The sequence below is a fragment of the Neophocaena asiaeorientalis genome, unplaced genomic scaffold, assembly GCF_003031525.2.
Source record: "Neophocaena asiaeorientalis asiaeorientalis breed wild unplaced genomic scaffold, Neophocaena_asiaeorientalis_V1.1 scaffold264, whole genome shotgun sequence".
NCBI classification, from domain to species: Eukaryota; Metazoa; Chordata; class Mammalia; order Artiodactyla; family Phocoenidae; genus Neophocaena; species Neophocaena asiaeorientalis.
In genome coordinates, this window is record NW_020185332.1 from 1247933 (window position 1) to 1261497 (window position 13565).

Genomic DNA, 13565 nt, shown 5'->3' on the forward strand with positions numbered 1-13565 from the left:
TATACTAGCAATATTTTAAATTTTTGCCCATCTGGTTTGCCCAATAATTTCCACTTCTCCGATAACCAGTGAGTTGTAAACATTTTCTCCTATGTTTAATAGCCATTTATATTTCTTCTGTGAATTGCCTGTCAATATCCTTGGCCATTTTCTTTTTGGGTTGTTTATCTTTTCTTATTGATGTGAAGGATCTCTTTATATAGTCTACCTTTTAATCCTTTGCCTGTTATATATATATGGCACAAATACTTTCTCCAAATCTATCACCTGATTTTTAATTTTATTAATGATGCTTTTTTCCCATACAGAAGTTTTAAATTTTTATTTAATCAAATCTCTCTCAGTCATTTCTCTTATGGTTTCTGAGTATTGCATTTTACGTAGGAAGGCTTCCTCTCCCTTTGAAAAACAGCAAGGTTTTTCAAAAAATTTTTTTCTTCAAATATTATTTATAAATTTTTTCTCCATCTGAATTTTATGTATATTGAGGATCTAAATTAGTAGATCTAAATTAATTACTAGTAGGGATCTAAATTAATTCTTTCCAAATGGATAGCCAATTGTTTCAACATCATTTATTTTAAAAGTCTATCTTTTTTCCCCACTGTTTGAAATGTCTAACTTCTTATAAATAAGTTTCATACAAATAAATGTCTATTCTTCAATCTTCACACAATACCTCTGACAGCCAGAGAGGAACACTGCTCAGATGTCCCTTCAAGAAAGAGTCTGGGGCTTCCCTGTTGGTGCAGTGGTTGAGAGTCTGCCTGCCGATGCAGGGGACACGGGTTTGTGCCCCGGTCTGGGAAGATCCCACATGCCGCGGAGCGGCTAGGCCCGTGAGCCATGGCCACTGAGCCTGCGCGTCCGGAGCCTGTGCTCTGCAACAGGAGTAGGCCACAACAGTGAGAGGCCCCAGTACCAAAAAAAAAAAAAAGAAAGAAAGAGTCTGTTGTGAGAAGTGTAGTTGGCTGACAGTCTCCAGTTGCCACACCTCCAAGACCCACTACAACATTCACCCTGAAGCCACACTCCCTCTGGACTTTTCTCAAACAAGAATTGAGCACAGTGGGGATCCTACAGCTGGACCAGTTCTGTCCAAAATGGGGCTCTTCTAATGAGCAATCTTTCTCTGGAGCTCTCCATTGGCCTGGCTGAGATTTTTCTCAGAATTGCATTATAGTCCGAGGCACTTCCCATCCAATCCTCCTTCCTTCCATCTCTCCTTGCATAGGTATTGGACCTAAATTGTGGTCTGAAGGCCCTACTTCTCCCTTTTGTCCTTCACATGTATTTTCCCCTAGTGAATCTCTTACGCTTCTAATTCATCTGGTATCAGCTTCCAGAGGACCTGACCCCGATACAGTCCCATTGGTCAAGTTTTCTATTCCTATGCCAATATCATACTGCTTTAGTATGGCTTTGTAGTCTATTTTGATGTCTCAATGTGGTATTAAACGAGTAAATATTTGTATAGGGCTTAGAATAGTGCCTGATGCATAGAAGGAACCATACGTATTTGAGAAACAAAAATAAATATGGCAACTTCCTCTCACTGTTTTTTCTTTCTAAACTTTGACTATTTTTAGAGACTTTCTTTTTCAGATGAAACTCAGAGTAAACTTCTTAAGTTCCAAAAAGATTCATATTGGGGTTTTGATTAGGATTTCACTACTCATCATTAAAAATACCTTTTTCAGGGACATCCCCGGTGGCGCAGTGGTTAAGAATCTGCCTGACAATGCAGGGCACACAGGTTCAAGCCCTGGTCTGGGAAGATCCCACATGTTGCGCAGCAACTAAGCCCACATGCCACAGCTACTGAGCCTGCGTGCCACAACTACTGAAGCCTGTGTGCCTAGAGCCCAAGCTCCGCAACAAGAGAAGCCACAGCAATGAGAAGCCCACGCACTGCAGCAAAGAGTAGCCCCTGCTCTCCGCAACTAGAGAGAGCCCATGCGCAGCAACGAAGACTCAACACGGCCAAAAATAAATTAATTAATTTAAAAAATAAAAAAAATACCTTTTTCAGAAATGAAAGATAGAATTTGGACAGGAGGTACAAAAATATGAGATTCTGCCTATGAAGATACAAAAAGAGAGAGATCTGAGGTTTAATAGCTATTTGGAGGAATGATCAATAGAAAAGGGGAAGGATAAAACACAGAAAAAGAGCAAAAATGTTGACATTAGTTTCAGGCATGTCTAATTTTAACAGTTGGTAGGAAAACCAAGAGGAAGTACCCAGTAGGAAGCCTGGAAGTACAGATTTAGAAATGTCTTAGGCCTAGAATATGTGGAAGAAGCAAGATCTGGAATATATCTCATCTTCTACAGCATGGGAGGCAACTCTAAATGGTTGTTGAAAACAAAGTGGGGACTGATAGGTCTATGTTTAAACTCTAGCTCAGCCATTCACGGGGTGCTGTATCACTTTTAATAATTTACCTAATCCTGCTAAAGCTTGGTTCCTTAGCAACAAAATGTGGACAAATGTGACTGAAATAATATATGTATAGCTCGCACCATGCCTGGCACATAGCAAATGTTCATTAATGCACTGGGTCTCAACAGGGGTCAGTTTTGACTCCAGGAAATTAGATAATATCTGGAGACCTTTTTAGTGTACCACTGGGAGGCACCACTGGCATCTCGTGGGCAGAAACATCCTACAATACACAGGACAGCTCCCACACAACAAAGAATTATCTGAGCCAGAATATCAATAGTGCCAAGGTTGAGAACCATGAGTTAATTGTAAGGATTATCTGGAGGCCAGGCCAAGACCTATGATGGGATAAGGGCAGGATGCAGTGAACATCACCTCTCCATTCTAGCTCATTTTCCAAAGGTTGAACTTATTACCCAGACCTCAGGAAGGATGTCCAGGAGAGACATACCTCTCTTCAGTATCCCATAAACAGAGCCCAGGGACCCTCCAGCCTGACACAAAATACTTCCATATGTGGTTCTTATTTGTTAAGTAAACAGACCTCAGTTTTCTATTTCTTGACCCAAAAGGATTTTTATAGTGTCATTCACTTTATAATTATTTGTTAAACTCCACATATCAGTTTCATGCACTTTTTTGTAGTGACATTAGGTTTATTTCACAATAAAAAGAATTTTTTTGAGAGAGAGAAGTAAACAGACCTAATGAAGTGGTGATATTTGTCTTCTGTGCTTTTTATCTTTTCTATGCGTATACTATAAGGTAATAAATTGTGCACAAGATCAGGAAATTCTCAATTTTGATTATCTGATTATAGTCACTAGAGCACCAACTAGTCTTAAAGAAAGAAATGGTTAAAAAATATTTATAGGGCTTCCCTGGTGGCGCAGTGGTTGAGAGTCCGCCTGCCGATGCAGGGGACATGGGTTTGTGCCCCGGTCCGGGAAGATCCCACATGCCGCGGAGCAGCTGGGCCCGTGAGCCATGGCCGCTTAACCTGCGCGTCCGGAGCCTGTGCTCCGCAGTGGGAGAGGCCGCAACAGTGAGAGGCCCGCGTACCGCAAAAAAAAAAATTTATATATAAATATATTTAAGTTATATATTCATATATAAATGTACAAAAATACATGTATATTACAAACAGCTTATTATTTCTAACCAAATGCTATGTAGCTCAATCATAGATTTTTTTTCCATATCATGAAATCTGAATCAGAATAACATCTAACTTTTATTTTAACAGTTTACTCTCCACATGTTCTTGCGTTTTAGGTTTGGTACTCATAGATCATAAGTCACGTGGCACAGTCATCTTTCAAAAATTAAAAGAAGGACATCAAGAGAGTGAAAAGATAGAAAACAAACTTGTGGTTACCAAGGGGGAAAGGGGGGAGGTATAAATTGGGAAATTGGGATTGACATATACCCACTACTGTATATATAATAGATAACTAATAAGAACCTACTGTATAGCACAGGGAACTCTACTCAATACTCTGTAATGACCTATACGAGAATAGAATCTAAAAAAGAGTAGATATATGTATATGTACAACTGATTCACTTTGCTGTACAGCAGAAACTAACACAACATTGTAAATCAACTACACTCCAATAAAAATTATTACTCCAATAAAAAAAAGAGTGAGAAGATAACCCACAGAATGGAGACAATACTTACAAATCACATATATGATAAATGATTAATATCCAGAATTTATAAAGAACTCTTACAACTCAACAATAACAAAGAAACAACCATTTTCAAAAATGGGCAAAGGACTTGGATAGACATTTTTCCAAAGAACATTTACAAATGGCCAATAGCACATGAGAAGATGCTGAACATCATTAGTCATTAGGGAAATGCAAATCAAAACCACATGAGATACCCCTTGACACTCATTAGGATGGCTTTTACTAAAAAAACAAAACAAAACAAAACAAAAGAGAAAATAAGAAGTGTTGGAGAGGATGTGAAGCAGTTTGAAACCTGTACATTGCTGGTGAGAATGTAAAATGGTATAGTTGCTGTGTTAAACAGTTTAGTGGTTCTTTTAAAAGTTACACTTACAATTACTATATGATACAGCAATTCTACTCTAAAGAAGAAAAGCAGAGACTTAGATAAATGTACACCAACCTTCATAGCAGCACTATTCACAACACAAGGCGGAAGGTAGAAACAACACAAGTTCTATCACAGATGAATGAATAAACAGAATGTGTTATATACTAACAATTGAATATTATTCAGCCTTAATAAGGAATGAAATTCTGATACATGCTACAACAAGAATGAATCTTGAAAACATTACGCTAAGTGAAATAAGGCAGGAACAAAAGGACAAATACTGTATGATTCCACTTATATGAGATACCTAAAATGTGTAAATTCTTACAGAGAGTAGAGTAGAAAGGGAATAAGAAGCTATTGTTTACTAGGTACAGAGTTTCCATTTGGGATGATGAAAAAGTCCTGGAAATGGATAGTGGTGAGGGCTGCACAACATCATAAATGTATTTAATGCCATCGAACCACTTTAAATTGTTAAAATGGTAAGTTCTATGTTATGTATATTTTAACACACACATAAAATTAAAAGGAGCCAGATCTCAGTTTTTAAAAAATGGACAGAAACAGGAAACAGAAGGTCAGGATAAAAGCGCAGATAGTTGCGGAAGACTGGGGTGGGCTACTATGAGTTCCTCAGTGTTCCCAGGATTCCTGTCATTCTGGGGCTGTTTGCCTTTTTCCTGACAGCCTCCCAGAATTCCTGTGAGCTAGCTGGCTTTCTAGACCACAGTTAGCTTGTTCACCCTCATCTACACCTAGCCCAGAAATGACAGCCCCTATGGCCTCTGAAATTCCACCATTACAGAGTAAGTTCTTTGGATGAGTATCAATTACCAGCCCCCTTCCATCCCCACACTCCTACCCTGTGCTTGTTGTGTCTATTACTGCCTCCCAGAAGAGTGAACTGGCTTTGGCATTGTGGGACTCCACCAAGCCCAGGCAATCTCCCATGTGAATAAGAGCTATGCTCACTCAAAAGAAAAGAAAAACCTAGCTGACCACCAGAGTCTCATTTTTGTTTCTCAATCATTTATCTGGGGAAAAAAAAACTAGACCTTTTAGTAATTTAAAAATAAAAATACTACAACACTAAATTGGGTCAGGGTGAGCAAAAAAGAAGATAAAGGTTACCCTAGAACAGAGGAATAATTACGATATGACCTAGTCAATCCACTCCTAGGTTTTTATCTAAAAGATGTGAAAACATGTACACCTATAAAAAGCTGTACATGAATGTTTATAGCAGACTTATTTGTAATAGCAAAAACTGGAAAGAGCCCAAATTTCCATCAACAGCTGAATGGATAAGCAAATTTTGGTATATCCACATAATGGAATATTACTCAGCAATAGAAAAGGAACAAACTACTGATACACACAACAAAGTGGATGAATCTCAAAATGATCGTGCTGAGCGAAAGGAGCCAGAGAAAAGGAGAGTGCATAATATATGATTCCATTTATATAAAATTCTATAAATTGCAAACCAACCAAAGAGTAGAGAAGGGAGAGAGAGATTAAAAGGTAAGAGGACATTTGAGGGGATGCTGAATATGTTTGTCATCTTGATTGTGGTGATGGTTTCACAGGTGTACACATATATCAAAACTCATCGGATTTCACACTTTAAACATGCAATTTATTGTATTGTAAAAAGAAATAGCAGGAGAGAAAACACAAAAGCAGACAAAAGGTTCTCCCTCATCTCCAATATTCTTGAACGCAAGGTTGGAATACACAGATGCCACACACACACAATCATTGCTGCTCTCACAAACACACTAATCACTAGTCACCAGCATGTTTCCCTTTCAATATCTCGGAGGTGTGTCCATTTCTATTCTTAGCCACTGGCCCAGTCTGAGCCCTCCATCCCATTGTTAGGTTACAACCTAGCCTTACCCTCCATCCAACATGCAGGTGGCTGCCAGAATAATCTTGACAAAGGACACCTCCAGCCACATGGCTCCTATTATTCAGAGCCATCATAGAAAAGCTATAGACGTACACCCATGCCTGAAAACAAAAGAGTATAAAATAAAATGTTAGCAGTGTTTATCCCTGGGAAGAAGGTGATTTTTATTCTTCTGCTCTTTTTCTATATTTTACAGTAGTTTTTTAAGTAAAAATATTCTTATTGGTTTTGCCTGTTACAAAAAGAATGAATACTCACTGTAAAATATTCAAATAACATGAACAATATGAGAGTATAGCAAAATTGGAAAATGAAATTTGTTTCCTCCTGATCATCAACACTGCGGTTGCCTCTCCAATATCCACTCCGCCCCTCCCATCCAGGAAGCAGCCACGCAGTTTGGGTGGGATTATCTCTACCCGCAGCTCCAGGAGTAGCTTCTGGAATGGTCTAAACCAGCAGTTCCCAACCCTAACATCCAAACTCTGATATTGTAGCAAACACTTCATAACACTGCCGTACCATCCTGACTTGTAAAATCAATAGATCATATATTATGATATACCTTGTATTATGACATAATGCCATGACTACAATATAAAGCAGAAATAGGAAAATAACTCACTATGAAATGATATGTATTTCAATATGGAAATGCTTGGGTACAACTATAATAGAAGAGACAATGAAGTTAGATGCTTGCACCTAATGGCAGAATCACCATTCATTCAACAGTTTTTTGAGTACTATGTGTCAGGCACTGTCCTAAGTTTACTGGGCATACAGATAGAAATCGCTTTTCGTGGAACTTATATTCGAAAAGGGTAATGGGATACAGACAACAAATAATCAGCATAATACAACAGAATACATAAGTAAATTATATATTACATCGGAAGGTGGTAAGTATTATTGGGGTAAAAAGTAGAACAGGATAAGGAAAAACCAGCATTCAGAGCAGTAGGGAAGTAGGTAGTGAGTTGCAGTTTAAACTATTGGTCAAGGTAGGCCTCATCAGATGCAGGCCTCACCAGACGGTAACATTCAATTTGAAGGAGTTAAGGGAATGAATCATGCAGCTTATCTAGGGGGAAGTATCTGGGCAGAGGGAATAGCCATGTAAATGACCTAAGGCGGAAGCCTGCATGGTGAGTATATGGGCTGTAAGTGGCCAGTGAGATGGTCTGGAGTGAGGAGTATGAGAAAAAGCAGAACTAGGAGATGGGTCAGAGAGGAAACAGAACCATATCTCACAGGGCCTCAAAGGACATTGTAAGGCTTGTACTCTGAGTAAAAAGGTGCAACATTAGAAGGTTTTGAGGTGAGGAGTGACATGATCTGACCCACATTTTAAAAGGGAAAATCTGGCTACTCTGTTGAGAATAGATTGGGAGACCAGCTTGGGAGGTTGTCATAAGAATCCAGGTGAGAAGTGAATGCAACAGCTACAAATGCAGACTAATATTCAGTACCATATTTCATCTAAGATGTCATTGACTGTAGGATTCATCCTGGTTTCAGAGATAAAATATGCAATGTGAATTGCATTATGCAGTGTGAATTGCAATATTCAGAAGCAGTGTTGGTTGTTGAAAACATGATTTTCTGAAGTAGTGAACAACTCTTGGTAAAGTTCCAAGTGAAACAAAGTACTATTTTCTCTCAATTTACCCATAATTCTCGCATTTTTTAAAATTAATTAATTTATTTTTGGCTGCATTGGGTTTTCCTTGCTGTGCCTGGGCTTTCTCCAGTTGCCGCGAGCGGGGTCTACTCTTTTCGTTGCAGTGCACCTACTTCTCATTGCGGTGGCTTCTCTTGTGGCAGAGCACGGGCTGTAGGCACGCTGCCTTCAGTAGTTGTGGCTGGCAGGCTGCAGAGTGCAGGCTCAGTAGTTGTGGCTCACGGGCTTAGTTGCTCCGCTGCACGTGGGATCTTCCCAGACCAGGGCTCGAACCTGTGTTCCCTGCATTGGCAGGCAGATTCTCAACCTCTGTGCCACCAGGGAAGTCCAATTCTCACATCTTGAGGTTCAGTTTATATTAAGACCATGCAAAAACAGTTCATGTTTATGTATAGAATGGAGTTAGGGTCTAGGTTCAGGTTATTATAAACAGGTTTTTAAAATCTACATTAATGTCAAATGGGACATTAAAAGTCATGCAAGATGTGGGGACAAGCTGTAATGTATCGGGCTATCCTGTACATTATGAGAAATCTATCTCTGGCCCGTACTCTAAAGGCTCGATCACTGCGACAACCAAAATTACTTACAAAGAGGTCCTTAGAATGTGATGCTAGCATAGTGCATGATTCAGTAACAGACACATGACCACACTATCATGGTCCAATCAGAGGGAAGCCCAGGGCTGCTGTCTGACAAAGTAGAGAGCTACCGGGTAGCGCCGGCAGGGCCTGAACTAAGAAGCCACAGGCCTGAATGTGCCATCAACCCTTCCACCACCAGGGGGAGCCAGGCTTGCGATGAGGCTTTTATTTTTTTTAAGTAATTTTTTTAAATTGTGGTAAAATATACATAAAATGTAACATGTTAACCATTTTAAAGTCTACATTCACATTATTGTGCAACAAATCTCCAGGACTCTTTTCATCTCGCAAAAAAACACAAAAACAAACTATACTCATTAAACCACAACTCCCATTTCCCCTCCTCCCCCCAGTCCCTGCCAACCACCATTCTACATTCTGTCTTCAAAAGAGTTTGACAGTTCTAGGTACCTTTTATAAGTGGAATCATACAGTATTTGTCCTTTTCTGCCTGGCTTATTTCACTTAGCATAATGTCCTCAAGAAGCTTTTACCTTTGAAGGCAAAGCACAAGACAGAGAAAAGCTGGCAGCTGAATGACACTGTTGAACTTCTGCATCAACCCTTCACCAAAGCCCACTTCACCTCTGAGCATTTTGGTTACTTGATCAATATATTCCATTTATTATTTAAGCATATTTGTGTCTATATTTTCTACTATTTGCAAGTGAAAACACAGTAACTGATACCCTCCCTTTTTTTCCTCAAATAGAATTAACAGGGTCTTTCAGACCCTCTAATATACAAATAAAGATGTGCATTTTATTTTTATATACGTGAAATCCTATAATACGGTTAAGCAACCCGATATTTTCGCTAACTTCTTTCAACATTAATAAATATAGATCTAGTTTAAATTCTTTTTTAGGTCCATTGTGTGAACGAACCATAGTTTATTTAACCAACTGGTAAACATTTAGGATCTTCCTAGTGTTTTGATACTATAAACATGTTGTAGTGAACATCCTTCTGCAGATTTATTTCCTCTGAATACATTTCTAGAAGAAATGCCTTCCCAATGCTCATACCAATTTCTGTTCCTAATATTTCATGAGAGTTCCTGACTATCTATATTCTTTAACATATGGACTATTGCCCATCAATTTCATCTTTCCTAATATAATACATAAAAATAATATCTAACTTTTAGTGCAATTAGGAGCTCTCTTTTGCAAGTGAAGTTAAGAATTTTTTTAATGTTTACTGGCCATTTCAATTTCCTTTATTGTGAATTGCTAGTTCAAATCCTTTGTACATTTGTCTACTAGGGTATTTACCATTTGCCTAATGATTCATAAAAGCTCTTTACAGAATTAAGGATATTAAATCCTTGTCAACCAAATGTGCTGCATATATTTCCTCCAGTTTATTACTTGTATTTTAACTTTTTTTTAATGGAAACTTTTCCAAATAGAAGTTTTACTTTTTAGCATTTTTCCTTATATAAATATGCAGTTGTCGCAACATCATTTATTGAATAATCCATCTTTCCCCACTGCTTTGAAATGCCATCTTTATATTTTAAATCCCCACACTAAAACTCCATAGTTCACTAATCTGCTTTGGGGCTTTCTATTTTGTTCTATTGATTTTTTTTCTGCCCATGTGCCAGCTGCTTCTTATATTTCTTTTCTTTCTTTCAAAATTGTCTCAGCTTATCTCAAAATTATGTTTTCCAGATGAACTTTAGAAACAATTTGAGAAATTCCAAAGAATCTATTGTGATCCTGTTTGGAATTGCATTGTAATTATAGATTAATTTGTAGTCTCCAAAGTGCCTAGCACAGCTTTTTGTCCATAATAGGACCTCATTAAATATGTGTAGAATAAATTAATAAGTACCTACCCATTAATTTCAGGATCTTTAGATAAGTCTGGGCAGGAAAGTATACAACATAGTCCTTACTGGTTGTGTGCTAGTAAATTTTTAACAACTGGTTCTTGGGAGTACTGATTTCTAGTGATTGCTGATTTCCAAGGTATAAATATTCCCACCATGGTTGATTTCCCACCATGGTTGATTTCAATGGTTGGTTTCGATGTTAACCAGAATGCAAAATTCTTAAAAATTTAGCAACCAGCCCTCTCAATCTTTTTTTTTTTTTTTTGATGTGGACCATTTTTAAAGTCTTTATTGAATTTGTTACAGTATTGCTTCTGTTTCATGTTTTATCTTTCTGGCTGTGAGGCATGTGGGATCTTAGCTCCCTGACCAGGGATTGAACCCGCACTGCCTGCATTGGAAGGTGAAATCTTAACCACTGGATCGTGAGGGAAGTCCCAGCCTTCTCAATCTCACACAAGCCATTTCCAGCACACCACCGTTTTTACCTTCAAAGAGGTTTTTTGTATGTGTGTTTATTCTTTCTGTTGGATATTTACTTATTGAAAGATAAAATTGGAAAAATATTAAATGAAAATTTAAAAAATAATTCTCCCATAATTAACTACCCTAACATAACAGCTAACATAACTCTTCATTTTTCTGTGTTCTCTCCCAGTCTTTTCTTTATGCATACATACTTTAACTAATAGTTGTAATCATTCAATTTTTAAAAAATTTTTTAGTGTAGCAAATTTTAAACATATACAAAGTAGGCAGAATAAAATAGTGAACCCAAGCACCATAACCAAGCCCCCCAAAACATTAACCTGAGGCCAACCCTGTTCCATCTACTTCGCCACCTATTTGCCCTCATCCACATGTTTTTGAACAAATCCCAGACATCATATCCTTACATTGGTAAATATTTCAGTAGTAACCATTCAATTTTTCATTCAACCTTTTTCACTTGTAGTCTAAGGAAGACAAAGGCATAAATAATTCAACTAAAAGAAATTTAAGTATTCTGATGTTGGCAGTAACAATTGATTTGAGGTACAAGGGAGCAGTGTCTAAAAGCTACTGCATCTGAAGAACTTTATTAATGAATCTTTTCATTTTTTCCCCATCCTTCTCTTTGTGGTAAAGTACAATACAACCCAATTTAAATTCCACATGTTGTCATCTACACAACAAATCACATACAACATGGGCCAAATTACAGTATCTCTACACATGAAAAATACCCATCAAAACAGAGTTTATTTAATACAACTAAATCCCAAAGCAGTTATTAGTTATCTTCTCCAATATTAGCAATTTTTAAGGATTTCACTATAAACCCAGAGTAATTCACAGTGTAAACTTGGGGGGAGGGAGGTTGAGACTGTCTTTATTAGTTTTATAACCCTTTTAGACTACTAGTTACAATTTTGAGTCAAGACACTATCCCTTACCCTGGCTCTACCCTGCAGGGTAGATTCTATTGTACTCAAACTGCAGATGAGAAAACCAAGACTCAAGAGACATCCTCAAGATCAAACACTGGTATGTGGTGAAGTCAGGATCTGAACCCTAGCACATCAGTTGGGATTATTTGGTTGCAAGCAAAAGAAATTGGCTAAGTTCAACCCAAAAGGGGGGAATTAATTAGAGGGATATTGAATGAATGAATGGGAATTGAAAGAATGAATGGGAAGCTGAAGGAGACAGGCTGGAACCAGGGCAACAGGGATGACCCCATACTCTAGTCTGGAAAGTGTGAATGTCAACCTTTTTTTCATCCTCTGTCATTTTGTACAAGATTCAAAGTTCATGAAAAGAAACCTCAATTGATTTTTAACTTCAGAAGGAGGGCAGGACATAAAATTTACTATCCCATGAAGAAGCCCATGCTGTAGAAGAAGTAATTCTTCTAAAGGAATTCAGGGTGCACTTTTGAAGGGGTGAAATAGATGCTGGGTAGCAATAAATAAATAAATAAATAATTCTGTGGTGACATCTTGAGTGTATTGTACAGATCTCCCTTCAAGGAAGGACTTGTTGCCCTTGTTTGTAGACCGCTTTTCAGGAATTGCCTTTGCCATAGAGAGCCACCTCATCCACGGTTACACCCTTCCAGGGACAGCTCACTTTACTGAAGTTGGGGTAGAAAGGCCTGGCCATTTCACCTTAGGGCTGGGACAATTCTGTAGGGCCATTTTTGCTCCAGAGCTCCCCAAAGGGCTGATTGAGGCTGGTGTAGAGCCTGCAGAACAGCCCTGCTTTTCCCTGTACCCACTGCTGCTTCCTTCCTCTCCCTTCCATAGGTATTGATTCCAAGAGAATTTTAAAAAATAAATATCCTGTATGCTAAAGTCAGTCTCAGAGTTTGCTCTTGAAGAACCCAACCTGTGACATTTCTATTCACCAGTTCTATCTGACTCCAAAAGTCCCACATTTTTACCCCACCAAATGTTTCATTATGACTTTTTTGAGATTGTTGTAAAATACATGTAACATAAAATTTACCATCTTAATTGTACTGTTCAGTGGCATTAAATATATTTACAGTATTGTACAACCTCATCATAGCTTTCTATGAACGTTTAGAGTCACAGGTCCACAGAATATTAGAACTGGAGAGATCTTTATGTACTGAAGTATGCAAATTCATCTATCAAAACTCGGCAAACATAAAGAGAAAGAAGCTGAGAAAGATTGATGGGAGATGAGAGAGAGAAATAAAGCAGGTATTTATCGCATGCAAGCAAGAATTGTAAATCTGCTGCTCCCACATGGACCCCAGTTCCCTCCGACTTCTCCTAGGCAGGCATCTCTCCATGCTGAGGGTGAGTGTGGATTTAAGATTCATATTTCACTATAAATGGCACCAAACACAAACCAACTACTTCATCTGGTTTCAGTAAAAAAAAACAGTGATCTGCCCTCATACTAGACAAAAAAATTATCTAGATGGGACTTAATAAAA

At 38.1% G+C, this 13565-nt stretch overlaps 1 protein-coding gene across 12 annotated transcripts in view; it reads right to left on the bottom strand.

The window, feature by feature from the left end:
* The window catches only part of LOC112393140 (uncharacterized), a 64032-nt gene that overhangs the window by 3077 nt on the left and 47390 nt on the right, over positions 1-13565 (bottom strand). For 10 of the 12 annotated variants that reach the window (XR_003001839.1, XR_003001843.1, XR_003001841.1 and 7 more), the window contains 2 exons: positions 6432-6545; positions 680-881 (listed from right to left, as the gene is read on the bottom strand). The exons of 1 other annotated variant lie outside the window; for it this stretch is intronic. Coding sequence is in view for 6 of the 11 variants with exons in the window: in XM_024735216.1 (XP_024590984.1) it covers positions 680-881; positions 6432-6545 (316 nt within the window). In the remaining 5 variants the exon portion in view is untranslated. The remainder of the gene's footprint in view (positions 1-679; positions 882-6431; positions 6546-13565) is intronic. One more of the 12 variants, XM_024735221.1, reaches the window with a different exon arrangement.